This window comes from Cyanistes caeruleus, chromosome 5, assembly GCF_971803275.1.
Source record: "Cyanistes caeruleus chromosome 5, bCyaCae1.hap1.1, whole genome shotgun sequence".
In the NCBI taxonomy this organism is placed as follows: domain Eukaryota; kingdom Metazoa; phylum Chordata; class Aves; order Passeriformes; family Paridae; genus Cyanistes; species Cyanistes caeruleus.
The window spans coordinates 40,648,734-40,662,478 of record NC_141705.1 but is presented as its reverse complement, the minus strand read 5'-3'; the positions used below and the strand labels follow the sequence as shown (position 1 = coordinate 40,662,478).

General features: G+C 42.6%; 1 protein-coding gene across 31 annotated transcripts in view; it reads left to right on the top strand.

Moving 5' to 3' along the window:
* The first annotated feature begins 2,152 nt into the window (after nt 1-2,152).
* Nucleotides 2,153-13,745, top strand: part of RAPGEF2 (Rap guanine nucleotide exchange factor 2) — a 181,900-nt gene continuing 170,307 nt past the window's right edge. For 13 of the 31 annotated variants that reach the window (XR_015286523.1, XR_015286524.1, XM_086887901.1 and 10 more), the window contains exon 1: nt 2,163-2,319. Coding sequence is in view for 20 of the 31 variants with exons in the window: in XM_086887901.1 (XP_086744027.1) it covers nt 2,251-2,319 (69 nt within the window). In the remaining 11 variants the exon portion in view is untranslated. Of the gene's footprint in view, nt 2,320-3,016; nt 4,356-13,745 lie in introns of those variants that run through there. The other 18 variants (XM_086887896.1, XM_086887884.1, XM_086887885.1 and 15 more) reach the window with 6 other exon arrangements.

Genomic DNA, 13,745 nt, shown 5'->3' with positions numbered 1-13,745 from the left:
CATCATGGAGGATATGAATAATCAGAAGTATTTGCATTATACAAATATGTTGCTTACAGACACTAAAAAAGGTGTTAACACAACACATCCTGAAATACTATTGAGAAATGATTGAGTATATTTGTACATAGTTCTGTGTACAATTCTCTTCTGTCATTTATTCATTCATTCATTCCCATTTATTGCAGTTCATGTAGTGTGTGATAGGCCTTTGACACAGATCTATAACCATCGAGATTTGTGACACTGAGAAGAATACAATGAGAGCCCCCCAGATCCCATCCTCTGAAGCAAAATATCCCTGTGAATCACAGGTATTGTGTTACCAGACAGCACAGCAAAAAATTAACCAGAGCAAAACACTCGACTTGATGATGTTACAGCTAATAGGACTGAAATGAAAGATAATTGCATATTAAAATAGAGTGGGTAGCTCTGTTTTGATATAGAGATATAAAGATGTCAGGCAAGCTAGGCTGCAGCAGCAGGCAATGGGTGCCCTGAAGTGATTGAGGAGTGAAGCCCAAGACAGCATTCCTCACATTCCTGTGGCACTCCTCCTATACATATGCCCCACAAAAAAAGGGAATTCCAGCACTCCGGATTGGTGAGCTGAGCTTCAGAAAAGCTGGCACTTTTCTATAGCTGCAGGCTTGATTAATTTGAAGGAATTATTATCATCTCTGGAAGATGAACACGAGGCATATTTAAACTGTTATTTTTTAGGGCAAAGGACGTGACATTTCCAATCTGTTACAAAAAAAAAAAAAAAAAAAAGAAAAGAAAAAAAGAAAAAAGAATCTCCCATCAGGATTTCTAGTAAGCACCAATAAGCAAGATGTAGAGAATGTGGAACACTCCCTAGTATTTTCCCAAGATCTGCCCAGAATAATTGGTATAACTGCAAAAATATTTTGCTGACACATATGAGTGGGATTAGCCCAAAGAGCTATCTTTGTTAATGAGCCATATCTAGAAATTCAGTAGGTTTAGTAGATTACTATCTGAAGACACAGCATTTTTGAGAGCCACTTATGTCTAAAAGTGTAACATTTTTTTCTCCTGGGACTAGCAGTGTATGTTCAGTAAGGAAATGATGGTTATCCCTGGGAATTTTCACAAATAAAAAAAAAATCAAATAAAGATGACAGTACCTTACTTGGAATTGAAATGTGACTGCTAGTGACTGGGAATTAAACAGATTTATTAGTGTTGACATTATTTACATTGCGCGATCCGTATCAGCCAAGGGTACACATCACTTGTGAAAGCAAATACATTAATAGTATTACCCCGCCGTTAATGGCACGTTAATAACACTGCCATGATTCGCGTTTGTCGGGCTGCTGCTGAGACGTGCTCGGAGTCGTGGTAAACAAAGAAAATCAGCCATGTTGCGAGACCCTTTATTCTTTAAAAACTTAAGTTCACGTGAGAAGAATGCGCCGCTAGATAACCCCCAGAGCAGTGATAAATTAACCATTTCACACCCTCCCCTTCCTCGTTTTTTACCCCGTATAGCAATGACAGAGGGGACAGCCGGCTGATAGGGATTACTTTTGAGGAGCGTGACAACAGGTGGCCTCCCCGAAGTCACTAGATCCGGCAGATCAAGTCTTTATTTATATTTTTTTTCGGCGTCCGGCTCGCCCATCGGCGCTATCCACGCACAGGGTGCACCGCCGAAGCTGCGCTGATGCGCGTCCCTCGGGACCATGGCGGCAGCCGCTCGGACCTCTTGTTTTTTGTGGTGAAACCCGGCAAGGATGCGTTCCCCGGGGGGCAGGTTACCCAGGCAGCCGGAGAGGACCCCGGCGGGCGCGACCCCCGGCGACCCGCCCCCCCTTCCCTCCTCCGGCCCGCCCCGGCCCGCCCCCCGCCGCTCCGCCTCCCCGAGCCGGCAACTTCCCCGTCGCCGAGGCGGGCGCGGAGCCCCCCATCAGCCCGGATGGGAGGAGGAGGAAGAGGAGGGAGGAGGCGACGAGGACGGTGCCCGGGGGGATGCGGCGGAGCGGGCCGGCGGGAGGCGTAGAGCCGGCTCGAGAGGGAGCGCCGAGCCCTTGTCGCCGCCGCTGCCACCGGCGGGGCTCGGCCGCCGCCTGCAGCTCCGGGCGGCGGCGCTGCTGAGCCCGCGGTGCCTGCGCGCCGCCGCCTCCCGCTCCTCGCCCAGCGCCCCGGCCGCGCAGCGCCAGGCCGCGGCCGCCCTCCCCCAGCGCCTCCCGGGCGGCGGCGGGAGGCAGCAGGGGCGCGATGGCGTCCTACGTGGATAACAGCTTCCGCCAGGCGGTGATGAAGAACCCGGCGGAGCGGAGCCCCCAGGTAAGCGCCGCTTGCCCGCGGACCCCGCGGCTCCCTCGCACGGCGGAGGGGCCGCCCCGCGCAGCCCCGGCCGGGGCAGCCCGGAGCCCCACGGCCCCGCTCCGGGGCGGCGCGGCCGGGGCTGTCCCCGTCCCAGCTCCCGCCGAGCTCCCCAGCTGAATTCCCGGTCGGCAGCTCCCGGGAAGGGAAGGCGCGCATTAACGCGACAACTTTCCTCCTACTCCCTAATTCTGGGGGAAGGAGAGGGAGAAACGCCAGCTGGGTTTGTTTTTTGAGGGTTGCTTCCGGTAAAAAGAAAATGAACTTAGAGTACAATTTTTTGGTGGTGTATTTTTTCTTTTTTTCCCCCCCTTTTTTTTTCCCCCCCTCTGTGTGTGAGTGTGTGTGTTTTGTTATTGCCCCGGAGTACGGGTGGCTCAGGATTTGAATTCAATCCCTACTTTTACAGAGCTGGCTGGAGCTGGCAGCGCTGTTTCATAATGTAGGGGCTGAGGTCAGTGGTATTCTTGGCAAGCCCTTGCTCTCCAAAGTAGGGTGAAATCCTTACACAATGGCACCAGGCAGGAATTTTTTAGATACCTGCGCCGGGCTCCAGGAGCCCTCTTTGTCAGAGTAGTGTGTGAGTTGAAGCTGTTCGTAAGCGTAGTTGCGCTTAGAGAGGCTGAGAAAGGTTAAGCTGGGGACTGGAGTGCGTACAGAAACATTTTGACTTAACATGACCTGAAAAACAACTAAAGTGAATGAGTTCCTTCTGCTCCCGAACGGTTGCTGCAGTGGCTGTTGCTGCCAACTGTCTAAAGACTAATAAGCTTTACACTGATCCCCACATCAAGCCGCGCTTCAATAGCTAATGATACAAGGAGTTACTTTGCTTGGAGTTGTAATGCCATCTGTCCTATTTTCTAAAGGCTTGTCCTGCTCTCTGAGCAGTCCCTGTGCTCGGGTTTTGGGGAAGAGATGCTGTTACTGATTGTTTTGGCAGGCGTCCGACTGGCTGGTGGTGATTTCAAATTGGGGCAAAGAGGAAACCTTGACTTTCGGTCGGCACCCATAAGTCATTCCTCCTACTATAGATACGTCATTGTGGTAATGTTATTTTTATCCCCGTGTTCATGGAATATGTGTGAGAAAATGAAACTTTGCATGGAAAAACATACTGATTGCACAGGCATCGTATGTGGCGTGCCTTTTTGGCAACTCTATTTTTTAATTTTTTTTTTTTTTCATTTATGAAAAAAAAAGGAAGCTGCTTCTGGAACATGTTTTTGTGGTGCTAAACTTGTTTCTCTGTCCTTGTTTGACCTTTTCCAAATGTCTGTTTGCCTTCAGTGCTGGACCCAGCCCTTTAGAGTGTTGTGAAAGCTGAAGGAGGCTGAGTGCTCTCTCCTGGGGAAGACACTCTCTGCAAACTCGTAGCGAGGTCACTTGGACTGGCAGAGGCGTAGATTCCAGCTGGGAGAGCCTACCAGCAGTGTCCAGCCTCAGGACATGGTTATCGAAGCATGGTGTGGGGTGTTTGGGAGGAGAGGCGCTGTCAGATGCTCAGAAACCACTAGGTCAGGCTGTGGGACCACCAGGCTGGGTTTGGGGGATGATGCTTCCCCTGTGGCATGGTCTGTGCCATGTGAACTGTTAAACTTTCTCATATCCTTGCCAGTTGGCCTTGCTGTCTAGAAGGGCTAATAAGGAAACGCGAAAAGGCAGAAAGTGAGAAATGACGCAGTGAAGAATCCAGCCCGAATGCAGGGATAAAGCCCAGTGAAGGGCACGGAGCAGAGAGCTAAATTGGGAACACCAGGACTGCGTTAGTGCTGTGAAACTTCCCGAATCAGCACACTGGCAGCCTGCTGTGGCAATCACCGCAGGAAAAGAAGCCCACCCTTAAATCCATGAAACTGACACTGGCCCAAAATAATCCACAGATCAGACCAAATATGTGGGAAAGCTAATGTGCTAATGTTAGCAGTGGAAATACTTGAAACTGGTGGTGCCCTCCTGTTGCTGCTGGGGAGGCTGGGCTGGCAGCAGAAAACTTGGTAGGTGTTTTTGTAAATGGATTATGTTGAGTTGTCTGTGTTAGTTTTCTGGTTCTCCGTTCAGGAAGTTTGATTTTATCTTGCAAGAGTATTGGAATTTGAAAGAAATATGCTTATGCATATCATCTTTCATTATTATGTGTAAAGGAAAAAATATATAGAAAGGTACAAAGACCTTGTTTTTCATTCTTCCCTTAAAGTAACTTATTGTCTCTTTACTTGTATTTTCCTGTCCTTGCTATGCTATCTCCAAAAGATAGCTACTTAATTTTGGCTTTTGGGAAGTCATGAGGCTTCTTTAAAGTCAAGAGAGGGTCGGAAAGAGAAAATATATTTATCATATTCATGTCAGTACAGGAAATAGCAAGAGAAGTATGTTGGTAGCATATTTGCTTCTTATTTACGTTAACAAACTCTTTGGGGCTCAGCTTCTCCCAAAGCACGATGAGGTAAATATCTGTTTGACATTACTATTCACCCTGGACTGTCAGGGTGCAAACTTGGCACCATGCCTTCACTGCAGGCTCAGAGGAGAGGAGTGATAGAATGATAGCCAGCATGTACAACTTCGAGAAGTAGTTCTGATAAACATTGTTGGAGATGGCAAACTTGGCATGAACTTTTCTAATGCAGAAATCTCTTGGTAATTTTGGACTGGGATGAATTTTTTTTTCTTCAGTGTAAACAGTATATTCTGCAGTTGCTTCTGTAAATTAATAACTTTATATCTCTTTGGTAAGAGGATTCCTTTACAGAGTGTTCCTTAAATTTTGTAACTCACAACTCAATATTCTGTTGGCCAAAGAAAATGAAAAATACAAGGAAAGGATATATATGTGGCCTGCACTCTAACATGCGTGTTGTGTAACTCTTCTCTTTAATTGATGTATTAAACGATTCATTTTCTCTTTGAAGACATGAACTAGGAAGTTAATTTAACTGCTTTGGGGAATCTAACTTTTAAATGTTCATAAATTACAAATGGTTTTATGCCCTTAAGCTGTGAGTAATAGCAATCTAGTTTTTTTCTCTCCTAACGTACTCTTGCGTGGACTGTTATAGCTTCAAGTCTTTACAAAACAAATTCTTTTTGGCCATTTAAAAAGCGTGCAGTTTTATACTGGTGTAGCATGGCCTGAAAAAATAGGACTGTTTTTGTTTTCAAACAAGAGAAACTGAGCCCTGGTCTTTCTTTATCCTAGCGACTCATTTGCATGGCATGGTATGTGAATAGTTAGTTGCTTCAGAAACTCTGTGTACTGTTCACTATTTTTATGCCATGTGGTGATGTCTGCAGGAAGAAATTTTTTGAATGTGTGCCTTATATATGTTAGATGCCTAAGGTTTGTTTCTGGAAACTGCCGGTGTGGTACATGAGGGCAGTTCAACACGGCAGTAATGAAGAGCAGAGATACAACAGCATCGGACCAGGGCGGAGGAGAGAGCTGTACAGTAGCCCTCAGTTTGATACTAATGCGTCATTTAATGTCAGAAGACATCTAAACAGGATGCTGTTGTTAAGTAGATACTCCCTTCTTGAACACTTGAGAGGAAAAGTGCTTTAATCATAGGATGTACCTAGGCTTTTTCCAAATAAACTTTTAGCTTGTTCCCCAGTTGTGTTATTTTTATACTCGTAAGCAGTGATAGCATGATTGTGTGCAATCTTCAGATAAGCCAGAAATTAATATCTTCTTGCTACAGTGATCTCTTAATAAATAAATACAAGGCTGTGTAGTTTAATGGCATCAGAGAAACTAAGCATTTTATATGTGAGTCTAGCAAAAGAATATTTAGTCTTTAAATTCGAGTTGATCGTGTGTCTGTATATCAAATGCACGAGAAGATTAAAATGATCTTTTTCAAAAGAGCTTATCTGAGATTTCTTTCCTTTGAATAAAAAAAATGTTTTGGAGCTTGAGTTTTGCTTTCAGATTTTCTTCACTGTCAGCATGCTACTCTGTTGCCATCTTTTTGAGGTGAGCATTTACAGAGCAGGATAACCCCTGTTATCAGGCTGCTAACAGCAATATAATGCTGAGAACTGATTCTGTTGCTAAATTCTTCTGCTGGTTTTTGGTAGTCCTGAGAGCAAAATACCTGACAGTGCCTGGTATTTGGTTGTTTTGCATTTATGTAGTGGTCTTTCCATAATGCATCTCAGGGCTTTGTTATGTGGTTATTCAGGAGCAGCCTTACTTTGGCAAGGCTGGATGTTCTGTCTCTTTCTGGGGAGCCCATTTGGCCAATAAAATTAGAGTCCTAACTGTGCTTTCCATGGTGGTGTTCAGGCTTTCTGCTGACTGCAGTGACTAATTCTGAAGTGGGGTCTGCTATGTTTTGTGTTAACATTGGGACCATCGTTAGTAACACAGCTTAATGAAAAAAGGTTGTTGCTGGTTCTTGATCTGGGCTTCTTTCTTGCTCAGCAGTGGACTTCACTGCCATCATAAAGTCAGCTGTAAACGTAGTTGGTCAGAACCAAAAAAAAACCCCAACAAACCTCTAGATGCTGTAGGGTTTTGGAAACTTGTTCAAAATAGTTAATATGCCCTGAACGTGTCTGAAAAACTGTAGGTTAAGTGGTGCCTTGTGGCTCTTGGGCTGTAAGTAGGGGGGTGGATACAAATGAAATGAGTTAAAATAGACTAATGTATCTAGAGACCTTTAACCACAGGGATTTTTCCTGCTGTGTTTCAGCACTTAACTGTGAGCATAAAAACCAAACGAACTAATGGGAAAAAGTGATACCTTTACCTGACAAAGCAACTATTTGACCATTTGTTTAGTGCAGAAATAACACCAGAGAATGTATTTTGGAAGTAAAAGTACTTTTTTTTTTCTCTTAATGTTTTTCTCAAACCAGTGTTACTATGCAGCATTATTTCATGCCCAACAAACTTATTTGTATGAATATATCTTTTTGTGGCTGATAAGTAAAGCTGAAAATCCTTGCATAGCTCAGATTTTCTTGTGAACTCTCTAATCTCAGTCTGTTGAAACAGCCCTGGAATGTTTGATTCTGAGCTTGCAGTGTCAATTTTCGTGTCATTTTCAAAGCTAAGGGTATGTACTGCAATGGGCTGCTTAGTATCCTGTTTGTTTTGAAAGAGACTATGCTTATTTCCCAGTCTTTCTAATGGGCGTGTGTGTGTCTGTATTTTCCCATAGCCATTCACGTCTTCATGGCCAAGAGCTTTGAGAATGGCAGGAGTATTGACTTTTTAATTTATTTTGCAGTAGTTCTCCCCTGTCATAGGGCTAGTACTTTCTGCATTAGTAGGTTTCTGTGTCTTTTAATGACAGGCATTTTGCCGACACTTGCAAAGACCTCGGTATGATCAGGAAACCTTCACCTATAGCATAGAAATAGCTGAGTAGAAGCCTTATCCTAAACACTTGTGTGCTTTCTCATTGCATCAGAAGATTGCAGCTCGGTTAGCTGTACGTATCCGAGCCAGTTTGAAACTGGGAAAGTGAGTGAGGGTTTAACTCTAGCGCCGATAAGCTCTGAGCAATTTCCTACTTGATTAATTATCTGTTTGATAGAGTTTGCTTTTGATTTCTGCCCTGCAGTAGCTGCAGAAGTGTTTGTCTGCCCTGGGTTTGGGCTGAGTACGTTCCTGTGAGCAGGATTTTGTCAGCCTTTGTGGACACAGTCTCTTTCCTGCACTTAAAATTGGGAGCCTTTCCATGGCATTCTTGCCTAGGACATGTACTGAAGTGAGCAGTGCCGGGCCCAAAACCCAGGGATCTTCTGCTCAGTCCAAGCTTGTTTTGTCCACTTGCTTTCTGAAGTTCTGTTCAGACATCAGAGCATGTGTCTTTACCCTCTGTGATGCCAAAGGGCTGGGGCCTTCCTACCCATCCTCACCCGCCCCACTGGTGTGTGGGGTGTAGCGCGTGGTGCTGCAGGGGAGGATTTGATGGAAAAGGATTATTGTAAAGCAAGACTTGCCGTGGATAGGCTTCCTCTTCTGCCAAAACTAGTAACAAGCAAAATCATCTCTTGGGCTTCTGAGACCAAAAGGACTGATAGCTCTTGGGTGTTAAAGTGTAGGTCAGCAAAAGTGAGGGACGCGCAAGCATCTTGCCAGGATCATGTTTTTCCTTAGTGAGAAGTTGGAATGTTTATTCACAGAGAACCCTTGGTACCTGAGGGGAAAAAAAAAAAAAAAAAATATTTAAGTGTAACCTCTAAAGATGATTCATTTATTTTACTCTTATTACAATATCCTTTAGCTAAGGTTTTTTTGGTAAGTTATTGTTTCTTGTTTTTCCATTGTTTTAAGAAGACTCCATGCGTAAAAGTTTTTAAAAGTCTATACTTATGCAAATTACTGAGTAGTAACTGCTAGCACTAGCAATTCATTCTATTCAACTACTGATCTGATTTTAATATTTTTTTTCTCTAAATCAGAATGTTGCTACTTAATCTGTTAGCATGTTTCAAGAATAACTATATGTACACTGAACAGTCATTGTAAGAACTTCGACTTCCTCATTGAGGGTTTTTTGTATCCTCATGAGAAAATATATTTTGGCTTGTGTTTTGGGAACTTTCCCACAGTAGGAGATCTAATTTTTGCGAGGTATTGTTTGGGAATTCAAAAGGAGCACTGGCAGAAAGATAGCTCTACAAAGATGCTTTGTGAAGGGCAGCTGAGCCTGCGCGCCTTGCTTGCTGCAGCCAGTGTTGCAGATTTAATTTGCTGGGTATATTTTGCATGAAGGGGTGTATTTGAATAAGTCTCAAAATGGAAGTGGTGCTCTGCTTCCCTTTCTCTGAAGTTGGTGAAGTTGACCACTTTTCTTGACAAGGGAGAGAGAGGAGCCCTACTGCAGTGCTTTTCTTACAGCTTTGTTTGCAGTTAAAATTAGCTATTTGTTCTCTCTGGGTATCTCTGTTACACCCATAGAGCTGTAGATGTGTTTCTTTGTGTGTGTCTGTCTTGTCTGACCTGAGTAAGAGTGATTAAATATTTGATTTAGAGCAGTTCTAAGGAATTCTACTCAACAATAAAGAGCAGCATGTATATCATTACCTGAGCAAAACACTGAAGGAATAAGAAAAAATTAAAATATTTAGATGTTTTTAGAGGGGAATAAAAAGGGCATGAGTTTGCTTTTCAGAACTGATAAAAATTGAGGAACTATTCTGATAATAATATTTATGTGGAGAGCACGATTTTCCTATTTTTCTCTTATTTGTGTGTATTCTGATAAACACGAACAAAGCGATGAAACAGCATCTTGTATCAGTGTAGATTACCTGAGAATGGGTATTAAGTTTCATGAAAGACACATTCGTGGAGCATGCCTGTTGTTGACTGTCTTTACTGAGCTGTTTGTTTCAGTTTGCTTGCTTTTTGTATGTTTTAAAGTTAAAATAAACTTTGCTTAATGAGAACATTTATTATGTAGTCGTTTTGGGCTTCTAAAAGGGAAGGTGGTTCCCATTACCCGTGGATTGTTTGCTTGTTGTTTTGTTTTTTTAGATTATCTTTGTTCTTATCTTTTTAGATTATCTTAGTTCTGTATTGTTAGGGATACTGGTGTCTCATCTTTATTTTACTTTTACTATAGTTGGGGAAAAAATATCCATGCAGCCTTTTCCATCTGAAATTAGTCATTCACACTTTTTTGCCCTGTTACACAAAAAATAACTCAAAACTTGGAAGGGTGAGAAAGAATGCTACACAGATGTGGTTTGTAAGCAGTTGATGGGAAAACAAGACTGTTTTCCACCAATATCTGCTTGAGGTTTGACTTGCTGAAATCAAAGGCTCAATCTTTTGTGGTACATCATATTGCTTTAGCAGCAAAGCTAGTTGTAGCGGGTTGATGCTGGCTGGATGCCAGGCACCCACCGAAGCCGCTCACTCACTTCTTTTCCCGTGCTGATGTTCTCTGCTGCCTCATTCCTGCCCATCCAGCTGTTTGTGAGGCTACTGTAAACACAGGATAATGGTACGATCTTGTAGCTGAACAGAAGAAAAGGATCTTACTTTTGAGAGATTGTGGAGTAGGGTTTTTGCTTTCTAAAAAAAGCAAAACAAGTCTCAGTCTAGTTTATATTGTGGCTTCAAATGTTTGTGTTGGTGCAGCTGAAGGTGTGAAGACCTGTGATACAAGAGATTGAAAATAAGTTTTTATGGGTGTGTGTAGGAACCTTCGAAATAGCTTGACCTCTCCCAGAGAGTATATGGTACTCCATTTCCAATCACTGTCTAGAAGTATAAAAAAAAGTAAACTGGATGTAATGTTATGACATTATTTAGTCTTGATGAATTTCCTAAAATAAGACTTGTTTTTAACTTAAGGGGCATGGGTGTGAGATGCTTCTTGACAGAGATCTTCTATTTTTGTTAGTTCTGAAGATTAGCATCAAAAGAAACCTTTGTAGGAAGTTTCTTGCTGTAAGTTTTTTTTCCCCAGTGGAATATAGCAATGTAAGTAGCCTGGGTTTTAATGCTACCTTTGCATTCACTGAATTGGGTAGGGAAGATGCTAATGCCTGGGCTTTGGGGGTTTTTTTGTGTTGTTATACTGAATCTTATCTATATTTAGATTGGCTTGTTGTATAGTAGTTGAAAATGGGATGCTGGTGGGCTTTTTTCCTGGGGGCAAAACAAAGAAGCGACACTTAATTTTATTGGCGTGCAATTTAAAAGACGTACACATTTGTTCCATTTGGTATGTGAAATCTATTGGGCCATACCTAAATTATGTACCCTCTATTGTTTTTGTTTTGACTTTGAGGTAAGTGCTTAATCTTGTCAGGAAACCATTCCCCCGCCCGCACAGAACATTTCCTCAAAATACATGACCTTGCGGAAATGAGTTAGACGTTGCCTTATGTGAGTGGCCAGCACTGATTTGAATGGCTCTGCGGAGTTTTGCTATGTGGCAGAAGACATGTCAGAATACACAGCATACATGGCAGTAAATATTTAGATACGTTTTGAACTGAGAGAGAGAGGCTTGTCTGTGCAGCATTACAGACTTCTTTTGTCCCTTGCCAGTGGTGCTGTGGGTGTTCAAAGTGAATTCCCTCGCCAGTGCTGTAGGACAGGCAGGCGCTGCCAGAACACAGCACCCTACTGCTGACTTCTACTTGGGTGCAGTAGCTCAGGCAGCTTTTGAAGGTGCCATAGCTATAGTAATAAAAAGAGATGGACTTTGTTTAGTCCATCAATACCTATGTCAATATTCCAAAGTCGTGGCATTTTATTGTGTTTCATGTATGATGGTGCTTTATGTAGAAGTAGCTTTGAGCTTTATATGCTATCACTTGCAAAATTAAAATGTAGCTGTTCTTATCTCTTGATCTCAACTTGTGGTCTTTACCTTTTGTCCCTCCGATTCCCCTTTCCATCGTGCTGCAGGGGAAGGGAAGGGGAGAGTGAGTAAGCGCCATGTGCTACGGAATGTTTCCGTAAGAACGCTAAATTGGGTAATACTGTTCCTAAACCACAACGCGAGTTCTCCCTGTGGAATTCTTCTTCAACTCTGGAGGAACTGCAGTCTCCAAGAACAGTCAAAAACTGGAAGAAAAAAAGCAGGTGCTGGATGCTGCTGAAGCAGAATGTCTGCAAAGGTGTGTAACATGGTTGGGCTTTTATCCCAATTGCTAAATTCATAACAAAATGCTGAAAGCTGAAGTGATGTAGCTGATCATGATGCATATGATGATTTCCTGTTGAGGGTGGCTAATACCTGGCAGTTTCACCAGTGAAGGCAGCTTGAAATTATATCATTGAGTGAAATTATATTATCTTAAGAAGAACAAATACATGGGAGTGTAGTTCATAGATATGCTCTGAGTATGAAACAAGAAATAAGATTTTGCACTGGTTAATGATGAGTGGTGTTCAGGTGGTGTCTCCCTCTAAACTCAATTAGTGCAGTAACTAAGTAGCTTGAATATATTCACTGCTAAAGTGCTGGTGAGCAGATGGTGAACACAGTGAGGCAGTTTCCACTCTGAGTTACAGGAAAATAGTTGCGGGGGTCTCAGTCTGAGTTGCATTTGGTGTTCTCCATTGATCCTACGCTACACATAGCTGCATAATGCATCGGATTTGTTGGGGGTCTTCAGTGGATTTGTTACAAAGTGGCACAAAGCACAAAAGGTCATATGTGTGAATTGCCTGCAGTGGTCTGCTCTGAAGACTGAAGTATTTCACGTGTGCCATGGATATGGAAACAGAAGTGGCTCCGCCAGCTACATGCTGACCAGGAACAGGCGCTTGCTGGAACGAGGGTAATTGAGCTTCCATCCTTGTCACGGCTTCTCCCTTACTGCTGAAAGCTGCTAATTAGCGCCAATGACTTGTTTTAATTCAAGATGACTTTGTTGGAAGATGCCAGCTCCTTGGTCGTAGGCCACTGAACAACTATCAGATGGCAGCACAATTCCAGCTCAGCTGCTAGAAATGGCTTGAGGTAACAGTGCCAAGGGAAGGGTGATAGTTGTTTTAGTGCTGTTGTAGGTGTTTGCCAAGGTGGAAGAGAGGAGTATGTTCCATCTCTGCTGTATTTTAGACTGCCATTTATTTTAGTGCTATTAGCTTGTATTTTACTAGACTAAGTATTGATAGATAACCGGTCTCCACTAGTCCTAAATCCTCTTTAAGAGTCTTATTAAACTCTTTAATTAAAGATGACTTCTAGAGGAATATCACTTTAGTAATTGAAAAACTTCTAGACTACAGGATATTGCTGGAAAACGTGATCGACGCAATGCATGACACAAAGGGGATGAAACACTCTGTTAGCTTTGTAAAATGGTTCTAAGAACCCAAAACAAAGAAAACTGAGTTTTGTGATAGGATACTTCTTTCTGAAGTATGTTTCAGAATTCTCAGGCAAGCTGAATCCTTCTCCCTTCTCATAGTCATTCATTGTATCTAGCCTTGGGCTACGGTTTAACCTCTGCATTGTTAATTTGATATCCTGTAATTTTTCCCTTTCTAAACTCCTGTTGGAGCGCTTTTTGAACTTCGTGCCTTAGTCATTTCATCAGGTATTTTTCTTACTAGGTGAGCACTTAGAGCAGGGTGATTTGGCTAACAATTTATTTCACATTTATTTATTTCTGAGTGGGAAAGAAACTCACCTTTATTTATAAATTGCAATACAGTGTATCTTATACAGGTTATTTTTCATTTCTGAAACAAAATGTACAAGTATTTTGAGTCTGTCATCATTGTAATTGTCATATGTCAGATTTCTACCTTTACCAGGTTTGATAAGCAAACACTGCTGTTTAAGGTCTAATGTTCTTATGTGAATGAATATTTTATGTGAATTTAAAAGTGAAGAGAAAATAATGGCACTTTCTTACAATCCATCTTGGCTTGATAGTAAACGAACATATAGCCATGA